Raw genomic sequence first — 14,174 nt, forward strand, 5'->3', positions numbered from 1 at the left:
AAATGAACATTCTAGTATTATATTATGTTGGCTGCCTGTTAGGTGAAACCAGAAAATTCTGTGTATATTCATTGAATATACATTGAATGGTAAGAAGTAGGACACTTGAGCAATTGCACTGACGGAGCCACTACAAGTAAAAAAGTAAATATTATATATACTAAGGATAGAAAAATTAATCCAAGAAAAGATGAATTGCTTCAATGTTTAAAATACAAATTTTCAGAATTATTCTATAATAAGTTTTTGCTCTGTCAACATTTCTGATGGGCAAAATCAATAGTCTGTTCTATATTTCTCTGACAGATATGCCTGTCTCCTTATTGATTATACTTACTCTTTTAAGCATTCGATGCCCTTGACTCTTTCTCCTTACATCTGTACTACAACTTTGGGACCTCAATTTGGTGTCACTCTTCTAGCTAACTGCACAAGAAGCTAGAGTATATGGGAAATCACAATATTTCCCAAGCAAATTATTGAATTTCAACGTAAGTTGGACCCTCAAAACCTCTTGAGATCCTTTTCATTTTCAAGTTCTGTTTTTCTTTATACAAACAAAATGTATAGTTCTTATTTCATAATAACCTTCCAAGGCTACTAAACTTGATCTTTTATATATTTAAAATATATAATTGGATGCTTCACACATGATTTTATTTTAAAAGTTGGTTTTACTAAAAATGTTGCTCTTTTCCTTTCTCCATCGTGGTGTGTTCTTGACTCTGCTTCTCCCCGTGTCTTCTCACAAGACTTTCAGGATTAAGCGATTCCTGGCCAAGAAACGAAAGCGAAATCATCCCATTCCCCAGTGGATTCTAATGAAAACTGGAAATAAAATCAGGTACAACTCCAAAAGGAGACATTGGAGAAGAACCAAGCTGGGTCTATAAGGAATTGCACTTGAGATGACACACATGTTTATGCTGTCTGAAGGTCACGATCACGTTACCATACCAAGCTGAAAATGTCACCACTTTCTGGAGAGGTTGATGTGTTTTCCTCTCTGAATCTGTTATGAATACGTTGGTTGGCTGGGTTCATATATTATCATGAATATTCAAACAAAATTTATAAATTAGTCTTAATATAATCTAGTAACATATTAAAGACAGTATATTATTAACATGGAAGATTAATTCAAGAAATGCAAACAAATTAGAAGGTGGTGATATTTTAACCATAATAAAATCAGAAGGGAAATTGTAATTTCCAAATATAGAGTTTCAGCATATACTCCTGATAATATAAGGGGATTTTATTATGGTAACAGGAAAAGTGGATATATATCAAAAACAAAAAACCTTAGAATAATTATTTATGATAAAGTATTACAAATATACCTATAAAATAAAGAACGAAACAAATATGCTTATCACCATTATTAAATAACATTGCTTTATTAATTGTGGCTATTACTTTGAAAATAATAACCAATACAATCATTCAAAGTATAAATTAGCTTTACATAAATGGAAAGGAAAACACAAAGTTATCCTTTCTATGTTAAAATATATGACAGAAGACATAAATAATCCAGGAAAAAAAAGCAAATTCAATAAGGTATCTGGTTATAAAATTTTTAATGTACCATTAATGGTGATAAATTCATTTTAACCAAAGTGATCATTTTTAAACTCTAGTGAAATAAATTATTCTGTTTATAAGCATCACAAAACAAAAGGCAACAACAGCAATAATTAAACAATTACTGTAAGAGGTAATAAAATCTTATTAAGAAGTAGAAGTTCTAAATACTGTAAATATGTAATTTTGATCTTAATCTACAATTTTAATGTGATGAATTAATGAACCTTTCAGGAAAGGTTCACATAGAAATTACTGTTAATTTTGTTTTTATTAGAAGGTAGAAACTGGTAGAAAGTAGTGTTAGGGAGACTTTTTTTTTCCAGAATGCATTTCTAATTTAGTTTGGCATTTGCAAGTATAAGTTGAGTCTTAATTAATTTTATAATAATCAAACATACCAAATAACAAATATATAAGCTTCTCTATTAATTCGCAAAGATAAATTTTACTGCAAAACTTAAATACATATTCCCTTTGGTTAATACACATATAAAAAATCTTTTGTAAAGGTAGTTTACCACCATGTTTACTTTGACCATGCCTTCAATAGTAAACATTGGAAATCACATAGCTATCTCTCAATATATAAATATTTTTTCAAAGTAAGATAAAATTAAAACTGACATTGTAAAATGTTTAAAGACATATTACATGCTGAGAAGCTACATGACAATATCAGAATATAAACATCATATTTGCATTAAATATATATTTTGAAGTATATGCTTAAAACATTATTGGATGCATACATACAACACTTAACATTGCGGTCTTCTGGATATTTGAAGAAATAAGTACATAGTTAACTGTGCTTATTTTCCCCTTTTCTCTTATTTATTATTTTATCAGAAGAAAACTTGAAACGTATGAGTAATAATGACAATAATAAACAAATGCCCCATTCTTATTTTGTTGCCAAATATAAGCTTTGATAAAATGATTTCAGTAGCTCAGTACTTTTTTCCCCATTAAAGGTGGTTTATGCTTCTATATGAGATATAAAAGGAAGACAATCATTCATTCTTCCTCTGTTCTTTCAATTATTATTTGAACATATCCTAAAACAAGAGGGTTTTGTTTGTTTGTTTGTTTGAGACACAGGGTTCATGTCATTCTCCTACCTCAGCCTCCCGAGTAGTTGGGATTGCAGGCGCCCGCCACCACGCCTGGCTAATTTTTTGTATTTTTAGTAGAGACGGGGTTTCACCGTGTTAGTCAGGATGGTCTCGATCTCCTGACCTCGTGATCTGCCCGCCTTGGCCTCCCAAAGTGCTGGGATTACAGGCGTGAGCCACTGCGCCCGGTCAAAATAAGTTTTTAAAGCCTTAAATTACTCAAATATTTGCTTACTTAATTTTGCAAACAGGAGAGATGTAAGAAAATGTTTTGAACATTCAGTGAAAATAAAGGGTTCCAAAGAGTAACTACATGGCAAAGACATGGTCAGCATTAATCTGTTGGGAACTATAACTACAGCTTTAAAATAGGATGAATCACAAGAGTATTGCCCGGAAAAGCAAATTATAGGATTGTTAATTTAGTAATTCTGATCTGTTACACTGAGTTAAGTAACCAGGTTGATAAGATGAAGCATAGTTAGCTGCTCCTACACCATCCCACAGGTGGTAGTTGAAATGTCTATTTTAAATCCTCTTTAAAGCCCTATACCTAATTCCACTTTCCCTACTGATCCTCTACCACACACATACACACACACACACACACACACACACACACAGATAAGATAATGAAATCTGTGAATGGTGGAAAGAACAGTTTTTGCTTTTTTTTTTTTTTTTTTTTTTGAGAGCTTCTTTTAGACATAAAGAAGAAAACAAAAGGATACTGAGCCACCCAATTTTAAAATGGAGGGAAATACATGACAGAATATGTATACATGGAAGGAGGGATGCTGATAGAGAAAAATGTGCTGTGTATATTTCTTCTAATAACTGAAAAAAATGAAATAAATAGGTAACATTCTTGTTAATTATACTTGTGGCCTGGAACATTAAGAAGAATTAAAAGTTGATCATTAGTGGATAAAGACAATGAACTAAAAAAAAAACCCCAAAAAACCCTTTTTATCCAATTAAATCAGGTGCTGCATAAGTTGTCATGGTAACCCACTTTGGGTAAGACCACGGCAGACATGAACTTAGAAACATCTGTCTTCATCTAGTATTAATTCCTATGGTTAAAGAAGGAAAGTACATTATTTTGGCCAAAAAAGGTTGAATAATACAATATATACTTAGCTTTCTTTCATATGATTTCTTGAAAATGAGAATAGCTAAAGGGATCTTGCAATGTCACCATTGTGAAAATGACTTTATAAACTGGTCTCCTTTTTTGGATGCTTGTATGCATACCTGCAACCTGGAATGTTTCCATGTCTTCTTTTCATTTACCCATATCTTACCTCTCTTTAATGTTCCAGCATAGGTTGCATATGTTGCAAATGTCAAACTTATTGTCTATTCCTTTTAATTTTATACTGCTGCTATTGTGTATTTTTAAAAATTAGAGCATGTAATTATATTCACACATATATCACATATTTATTCCATATATGTGACATTTGATGCTTTGTGTGTGAATATGTAGACAGTGTGTCCTATTTATCAAAGCATATAACCTTTGATAAAAGAGGTAACTATACAGAAATGGTGCAAATAATCTATCCCTTTACTGTAAATGAAGCATTTATCAGTAATTATTACTGACTAGTGATTAGTATTGAAATGTGACCAAATTTGTTAGTTCTCTTTAAATAAAAATTTTAAGAAAATACTCAATATATCATAAAAAAGATATGCTATGCCTCAAAAAAGAAAAAAGTGACTTAATTCATGTAATTTTTTAAAAGGGTGTCAGGTTGTGTCCCCTGATGCCCTTCCTTTAAGTACACTCAAGAAAAATTTTCTGGTGAGAAATGTAAATACCCATTAAATTCCTCCTGTCCTCATTTCCTTCCAGTTTTCATTCCGGCAGCCACCAGGGGATCTGACAGAGCAGGTGCACCAAGCAGGGGAAGTTCCTGAAAGTGGAGGAGAAATAGTCTGAGAGAGAACGTAGAAGGTAGAGAGAAATTTTAGAAACCCTCATATTAATGGTTACCTCATCACAGAAATATCAAACTCTCTAAACCTTCGGTTATCATTATATCGCCAGTTACATCACATTATATTTACAATTAAGTCTTCTTGCTCTTTTTCTACACTCAAAGAATATTCGAAAATACTTTGCGTTTTCATGTAAGTATGCCTATGCAGTAAATCTCAACTTTTGGGACATCTTGGAGGCCTGTATTATATACATACAAAAACGATTTAACATCTTCTAAAAAATATGAGATGATCAGGTACATGTTCACAAAATATTTTTTAGAAGGTTAATGGATCATTAAAGTCTGTGCATGAATTACAGCCTAAAAAAACAATGACTTTCTGGAAAAAAATATAGTGGTTCCTTTCTATCTGGTGTTTCACTCTCTGTGGTTTTAGTGACCCAGGATCAAACATAGTCTGAAAGTATTAAATAAAAATTTCCAGAAATAAATAATCCACTGGGCATGATGGCTCATGCCTGTATTCCTAACACTTTGGGAGGCCAAGGTGGGAGGATCACTTGAGCCCAGGAGTTCATGACCCACCTAGGCAACATAATGAAACCTCCTCTGTATAAAAAAGACAAAAAACGGGTGTGGTGATGCATGCCTGCAGTCCCAGCTTCATGGGAGGCTGAGGTGGGAGGATCACCTGAGCCCAGGGAGGTTGAGGCTGCAATGAGCCATGATCGTGCGACTGCACTCCAGCCTGGGTGACAGAGTAAGACCCTGTCTCAAAAATTAAATGAAATACAGTATTAAAAAATTCATACATTCTAAACACTACATCACTTACCTCATTCACTTCATCTCATTATGAGAAAAAGGGTGAGTACAGTTCAATAAGAATTTTTGAAAGACCACATTCCCATTAATTTTCATTACATTTTATTGTTATTATTGTTCTACTTTGAGTCATTTTTCTTGCTCTCTTACTTTGCCTAATCTATAAATTAAACTTTATATATTGGTATATAAGCATAGAAAAAATGTAGTGTGTACAGGGTTTGGTACTATCTGTGGTTTCAGGTAGTCATTGGGGGTCTTAGAACATATTCCTTATGGATAAGGAGGGACTATTGTGTGGTTTTCTTACATATTTTAAACACCATAATTGTTATTTCTCATTTTATGTTAATACATTTTTACAGTAATTTTTATTTAAATTCCCATGTCGATTTTTCTACAGAGAATCCAATGGTTGTGTGTCTATTATGTATTTTGTGGCAGCTAAATTAGCAGTTATAATAAACATCAATTCTTACAAATTTCCCATTTCATATTCAATATATCTTACATTGGAAATTTAAGTTATAAAGAAAGCATACAAAAAACACACATGGACTTAGAAATACGAAAATAAAAAGACCGTTGTCTTTGTCCTAGAGAAGCACATGATCACCCGGGGGAATCAAGTGAAGCTGGGTGCTAAGCAGGGCACGATGAAAGGAGGAAACGGAAGGTTTTTAAGTGTGGGAAACAAATCTTCCCAGTTGATTAAAAAATCAGATTGTGAAATGCAGACTGATGTAGTCCTTGTTTTTCTTATTTGTTGTTCTTGTTGCTTCTTCTTTGTTTTGTGTTCTTGTTTTTTGATTTTGTAGGAGAAAGATGTTTATTTTGTTATTTAATGGAAATTTTAATATTTATTTTATATTTCCATTATGTTAACAACTGAAGCTGGTACCAACCAAAAAGGAGTCCACTTCGAACCATTATTCTCTTTTGAAACCTCAAAATCACAGAATTAAATTGATCTTAGTCTTCAGTTCATGGAAGATCAATTAAATCGATACTAGAATTCAGCTCGTTGTTGTCAGTGCGAAGATATATTGTAACTGAACTTTTTTGTATTTTAGAAAACTGCAGATTCGTATGGAGCTGTAAGAGATAATACCAATAGACCACATATACTCTTGTGAAGTCCGTTCAAGGGCAATATATTGCAAAACCACAGTGTGAAATCACAGTCAGGGGACTGACATGGATACAGTCAAGGTGCAGAATAACTCCTTCACCAAAAGCAGGCTTCATCTTACCCTTTTATGTCTGCACCCCCTCCCTGTCAACACCCTTCTTCCACCATTTCTAACTCTTTGCAACCACTTCCCTATTCTCCATTTCTGTAATTTTGTTATTTAAAAATGTTATATAATGCAATCATATATTTCTGACTTTGGGGGATGTTTTCAGCACAGGATAATTCCCCCAAGATTCATACAAGCTATTGTGTGTGCCCATAGTTTTTTCCCTTTTTATTGGCACGTAGTATTTCGTAGAATCGATGTACCAAGGTTTATTTAATCGTTCATCAATCAGAGGACATGTGGGTTGTTTCTGGGCTCTAGCCATTAACAATAAAGCTACTATGAACATTTGTGTACAGGTTTTTGTGTGAATATACATTTTCATTTATCTGTAATCAATGCCTCAGAGTGCAGGTTAATTTTTTCCAACAACCACCAAATCATTTTCTGTAGTTCCTGTACCATTTTCCCTTCTCAACATCAGTGAACAAGTAATTCAATTTCTCCACATCCTTGGCAGTATTCTCAAGTTTGGACAGATTTTAGTCATTATTTCTGCCAATATGTAAGTCTTGCTCTTTCTCCCCTTTTCTTCTGTAACTCCAATGACACAAATGTTAGCTTTCTTTATCATTACCTTCTGTTTCTTGAAACTCTCCCCGCACAATCCCAATCACTTGTCTCTCTGTTCATGGTGAGTTAGTTTCACTGACCTTTCCTCAATTTCACAGGACTGGTGAAATCTCCACTCCATTCCATTCAGAAAATCTAGGAAGATGTCTATCAAGATTATTGTACTTTCCAATTCTATTATTTTCTTTGTTTTTGTTAACTTTTACTTTATTCTTGAATTTTTAAAATTTTTTAAAGATTTTTAAGAATTCGTAATGGCTTGTTGAAGTTTTTTATAATTATGATGATGACTGTAAAACCTTTGTTAGACAATTCTAACATAATGATTAATGTAGTTTTTGGCACCAATCATCTTTTCTCATTCTTGTTGGGATTTTCTTGGTTCATGGTAGGTAAAGTTATTTTTAAATCTTAATCTGGACATTTGAGATATTATATTATGAAATGCAGGATCCTATTCAATCTTCTTTTATTTTAGCAGGAGGTTCATCTGTTGAAGTGAAGGTGAGGACTACACGAGTGTGACCATTTAGCTTTTCACAGGGCCTGCCAGCACCACTCAAGCAAAAGTGGGGCAGTAACTCACACCAGCTCATTGCAGACAGGTGCGGTCAAAGATTAACTGCCTTTTGGCCCTACTGACAATTTCCTGGCAAAACTTAGGTACCAATTGCCAATACCTCCTTGCTCCCTATCGGGCCCTGCAGCAACCAAGGTGTGGGGAAATAGAGGGCTGGCAAATTCTGCTTTGTTCATCTAGGGTGGGGTAGGAAGCCCAGCTCCCCACTAGGCCTCAGTGACACCAAGGAAGGGAGGGTGCAGGGGAGTGCCAATTAGCCCTGCCTCTCAGCACCTCATTATTCTTCACTGATGCTGGTTATAAGGTGTAGGTTCACTTCCCCACTTAGTCGCACTGATAACACGGATAATAGAATAAGAGTGTCAATTGACTCTACTTTACCTTGCCTTGCTCAGTCTTATTCCTTACAGGTGGGTGGGGAAGTTCAGCCCCATAATGCATCTTCCTGATACCAAGAGTAGGGGGAACATGGAGTGTTTATTAACTCTGACCTCTGCCATCTTGTCCAGTCTATCTGATGTTAGGTGAGTATAAAGGCTCAGCTCCCACACAGCTCTGCTGATAGCCGGCATGTGTGTGTTGGGTGTGAGTTAGAGGAGGCTAGTTCTTTTCTGCATTACCAAATTAAGTCTCACTGTTACTGGGTAGGAGTGGGGAATCAGGACACCACCTGGTTCTTATGGTGGGGAATGGAAGATCAGCTGACTACTGGGTCCTATAGATACAACCTAGCAAGCAAATTAGAGCATTGCCAGCTTCCGTGAGGCAAGAAGTTTGGTTGGAAGACCAGCTCCCCTCTTGGCCCACTAAAACTGCAAACAAGGGGATGTAATTTTTCCATTGGTATTGGCTGGGTATTGCCAAATATATTTTCCTTTGAAAGCTTAGGCAGCGACAGGCTTTTCTTGAAGTTTTTTTATTTTTTGTTTTGTCTATGCCTGTTGGTGGATGTATATTGGAGACTGTAAGAAAATTCAGTAAGATCCAAGAAGAAAAGTTGTGAGATTCCCGAGGTGGCCCATTTCTTACCATGTTACAGAGTCTTCTTTCTATGCTTGTCGTTGTGTTGTTTTAGTTGTAAAAACTGAGGATTTTTCAGACTGTAAGACAGAGGACCTCAGAGGAATGGGGCTACTCCATCTTGACGAACTAGAGTTTCCAATGTCATTATTTTATTGTTTAATTTAGATTGCTTCAGATTTTTACTTCATCTGATATTTCCAATTCTATTCTCTTGCCTCTCATTGACATTCACATACACCAACATGCAGATTGTGATATTTTTAACTTTTGTCTTTCTAATATACTTCAAATATATTTTCATATTGATGACTATCTATTGAAGTATATACTGGCATTCTACATGTTGTTGTGTGTTTCCATTCACATTAATGGTAGCATGTTATGGAGTGCATTTGGCTTTTACTTTATTCATTAACAATTTTGGAACTCAACCAAAAAAATGACATAAATAGCTATACTAAAATTCTTTTAATTACTATCGAAAATCACACTCAGGCAGAAAATGTGCTCTATTTATGCATTAAAAAATGATACTTAATATGGCTTTGATTTTTTGCTGAGTTGAGTAATTGTTCAACTAATAACTTTATAAATATTCTCTTGATTATTATTCTGAATGCATCTCCAGATATAGAAATGGAATTGCTGGCCATGGGGCATGTATATTTACAATTTTATTAGAAACTGCTAAATTACTCTTCAAAGCAATGCTAATTTACATTCTGGTTATGTGCTATTACTAGACACTTTGGGTTAGGTTTAAATGCGGAAATGTGCCCTCTTTAAATTTAAATTTTTCTGATTTCTAGTGGGTTGAGCAACTTTTTGTCCACAAATTCACCGTTAAGTTTTGTTTGTAAGTTTTTGAATGCAATGTGTTCATTTTCCATTTATTTTTATAAGATTGCAGGTTGTTTACGTAATATACAAACATGAATAGAGGGCATTTTCTCTCAGCCTGTCATTTGTTTTATTCACTTGTTTATTAAGCATACTTTTAAATTTTTTCCTTGGTATTTTTATACTTTCTTTTAAGACTTTTATTGAAGTATAATCTATTACATAGAATATATAAAGTATGTATATCTTAAGTTCACTGGTGTATGAACTTCTGCCCATCTGTGTAACCATCACACAAATCAAGATACAGAAATCTTCCATGAGCTCAGAGGCCTCTTGAATGTTCCATCGAAATCATGACTCCCCACAAAGGTAACCACCACTCTTTTCGAAACATCGTTTAATTTTACCTGTTTTTGAACTTTTTGTAAAGTGAGGTATATAGGATGCATTGTTTAGGGTTGTTTGTTTTTCTCTTTTTCGTTTGAGATTCATCCATGCTTTCTCATATAGATTCAGATCATTATCTTTCCATTGTTACATAGGATTTATCATTTGCATACTCTACAATTCATTATTCATATTACTCATAATTAACAAATTTTGTTTGTTTAAAAGCTTGGCAATTTTGAATAATTGTGCTATAAAATTTCTTGGGCATATTTTTCATAAGTGGTTTTACCAATTCACATTCCACCAGTGATTGATCTCGCACTTCTGCAATACTTAGTGGCATCACTTTATTTTGTTCTATTGTTTTGTGTAGCGGTATCACTAAATACTTGCATTTTCTTAATGATCTTGAGTCCTTATCCTTATTCACAAATTAACTTGAGATTAACTATTGGATAATCTCAAATTCAAAACTAAAATTGTTTGAATGATCTTTATTGTTCATTGTCTTCTTACATGTTCTATATATTCTGCAAAAATACTTTATAAGAAATAAACCAAATATTGACCAAGGATGTAGTAGAATAATGCAAAGAATAAGGTATTATTGAAAGAGTCGATGAAGCTGGAAACTATCATTCTGAGTAAACTATCACAAGGACAAAAAACCAAACACCGCATGTTCTCACTCATAGGTGTGAATTGAACAATGAGAACACTTGGACACAGGGTGGGAAACATCACACAGTGGGGCCTGTCATGGGATGGGGGGATGGGGGAGGGATAGCATTAGAAGAAATACCTAATGTGAACGATGAGTTAATGGGTGCAGGAAACCAACACGGCACATGTATACATATGTAACAAACCTGCACATTGTGCACATGTACCCTAGAACTTAAAGTATAATTTAAATAAATAAATAAATAAATGAAAAGAAAATTCACGTATAACTCTCAACTTTCCAAAAACTTTAAAGAAAAAAAAAAAGAAAGTGTTAAATTGAAAAAATATTACAAAAATATGAGAAGAATCTTCCATTCTGAATAACTTCATTTATAAAGTTTAAACAAATACATCTTAACTATGATTGTAGATGTTAGAATAGTGGTTACGGAGTGGGGTATTAACTGGGAGACGACAAGAAGAAACCTGCCCTGTTCCCGGAAATCTTTAGTCCTGTGTGGGTGAGGACTACAAGAGTACATACTCAAACAAAATACGTATTCAATCGTAATTAAGGTCCATGCACTTTACTGCTAATTACTTATACCATACAAAAAAATAAATATATACCTACTCTAAGGTCACATGAATAGGTCCCTATGTTAGCTTTTGGAAGACATGTTTGTTTGATATTTACATTTATCTTTCTCACTTAGTTCCAAGCTACTTGTGAAAATGATATTGGGGTATGCTGTAGAAGGCAGGGGGGGCTGTTGGTATTCACAGCTCACTTATTTTCCATATGGATAATAAATTGGTTCAGAAATATTTAGGGAAAGGACCATGTTTTTTTCATTGTATTGCAGTGTAAACTGTGTTTACATCAGTTGACAGCATGTGTATCAGGCTGTTTCTGAATTTGCTTTATGTTTGCCCATTCATCTGCTTGCATCAATACCATACTGTTATAACTACTGTAACCATATACAATGTAATAAAATTTACCCAACCTGGGATTTAATTCTTAATGTTTTTGCTTTGATATTGATCATCATCTTTGGAAACTATGTAGGCATTATCTTTCCAAGTTTTGTTTATCTCCGGTGAAGTTTTTCTTCTACTTCTGGGACTTTACTTCCGTATAAGTTAGGCTCTTTTTATTTCTCATAAGTTCTAGTCTGTTTTTTTTTTTTTTTTTCAGTCCTTATTTCTCTTTATGTTTCCATCTAGATAAGTTTTTCTTGTCTGTCTCGTTGTCACTAATTCTCTTTTTCTTACTGAATTTCTATAAATACTGATAATTTCAGCTCCAATATTTAAATCTGAGTGACTTTTAGAAATTCCAGTCACCTGGCAAAATTATTCATCTTTTCTTTAATGTCTTAACTATATTAACCATAATTCTGAAAAACATATCTGGGGGGTTGTGGGGAGTCTGGTTTCTCTCTACAGGTAAGGAGATAGATATAGATACTGATACAGATGTAGATATATCTATAATTTAGTATCGTATGACAGGCCTCATAATTCTTATTGAGGACATAAGTTTGGGTATTATGAATTGTAGAGGTTTTGGATAACATTATATTCTTCCAAAGAGGATGTGATAATTCTCTGGCAGGTTGGTTCAATTTAGGCACCTGTTTCCTGTAGATTTCTGATATGTTCTTTTGTAAATTAAGGCAGTATCCTTCTATTTTTAGATCACAAATGTGTGTGTATTTATGTGTGCATGGGTGTGTATAAATATTCCAAATGTTCATTTTATGCATTCAAAGGTTCTGAGTTTCTATTATATACTGGAATAAATCCTAGATCGTTACAATTATCACTTTGTTATTGTATTTAGGATATCAGCATCTTCATGAATGACAGAGATTGCTTTTTAAACATATTTTCTAGTACTTTTCTTCCCTGAATTTGGTGTTAAGATAGTAACTTTATAAAATAAATATTGTATTGATCCTTTTTTCTATTCTCTTTCTATCCCTTGAATGTTTGGCAGAATTAAAGTATAAAATATGTGGGACAAGTTTATATAAATATCTTGGTGGGATATTTTCACTATTGGCTCAATTTATTTAATGAGTACATATGATTAATTTTCTGTTTCTTCATAGTTTTCTAGAAAACTGTCCCTCTAAGTTAACTGTATGCTATGAATCTCTTAGAGGGGAAATCTAAAAGGGAGCTATAATAAGACCTTTTTATTTAAAGGATGTCCTAGAATGGAGAAACATTTGTTTGCTTAGGATAGAAAGGGGATTTTGCATTATTCAGAGATTGATATTGAAGTTTATTTATTGGGCTTTGAATTTATCATCATAATTTATCAGTATTATTTCTAAAACACATGGCATACTAGCACTCGTGATTTATAGAGTTTGAATGTTTTGTTTCCTCCAGCTAAATATAAATTGATATTTGATCAAAGTGTGTCTGGGGTTGCAATTAGATCTGTGTAGAAAATTACATAATTGTGCAGATATAAATAAGAACATTTCAATCTGAATGAAATTATGAAGGTAGGTTTGCATGGATAAACCATTATAATTATGAACCTTTGACATGCCATAGTCATTTTTCCTGAGTTGCTGTCCCCTAAAGGCCTTCTTAGGAAAACTAAGGAATGGTTATGCCACGCAGGAAAAAAAAGGGGGGAGATAGAAAATTTAATAATCTAAGACATTATTTAAGAAAAATAATATTAGAGTGTTGTGGCAAATAATATTTAAAATTTTGCCTATAAAATACTAAATTAGAAGAAAATGAGAAAATAAAGAAAAAAATGAGGCGAAAAACTCATGGCCTTTGTGGAAGAAAGTCTTGGGTTCCTGTAAGCTGTGTGTTTCTTTATTCTCATTTGTAAAACAACAAAGTTGGGCTAAAAGATATTTATTATTACTTTATGTTCTGAAATTCTGTGACTCTATGAAATAATAAGTCAAAAATTAAGAACAAAATATATTTGAGTTTCCTATAGGTCTTTGTAGAGCTTTATTTTGTTTTGTTTTTGCCTTGTAGATGAAAGAAATCAGTTTTAACACAGAGAGTCTATGAAATAGGATGTAGAGATACTGGTGGATAAAATGCAGATACTGTAAAACTGCTAGGCTGCATGTTGCAACAACTCCCTTATATAAAGCTCAGATTCACCTATCTCCCACAGATTTTCTCCCTGGTTTCATTAAGAAAGTTTGTATTCTTCACTTCGAAGCCATTATCATTTGGAAAACAATGCAGAGAATAGCTTAAAATTACATAGCCCTTACTGTTTCCTGTGGGTTCTCAACGTCTGTTTTCCTTCCTTTCT

At 33.5% G+C, this 14,174-nt stretch overlaps 1 protein-coding gene across 1 annotated transcript; it reads left to right on the plus strand.

Annotated features, from left to right (window-relative positions):
* Window positions 1-683: 683 nt before the first annotated feature.
* Window positions 684-893, plus strand: LOC126958554 (60S ribosomal protein L39-like). Its single transcript, XM_050796964.1, has one exon. The coding sequence runs from the start codon at window positions 684-686 to the stop codon at window positions 891-893; it is 210 nt and encodes a 69-aa protein (XP_050652921.1).
* The last annotated feature ends 13,281 nt before the right edge of the window (window positions 894-14,174 follow it).

Source organism: Macaca thibetana, chromosome 1, assembly GCF_024542745.1.
Source record: "Macaca thibetana thibetana isolate TM-01 chromosome 1, ASM2454274v1, whole genome shotgun sequence".
Lineage (NCBI taxonomy): Eukaryota > Metazoa > Chordata > Mammalia > Primates > Cercopithecidae > Macaca > Macaca thibetana.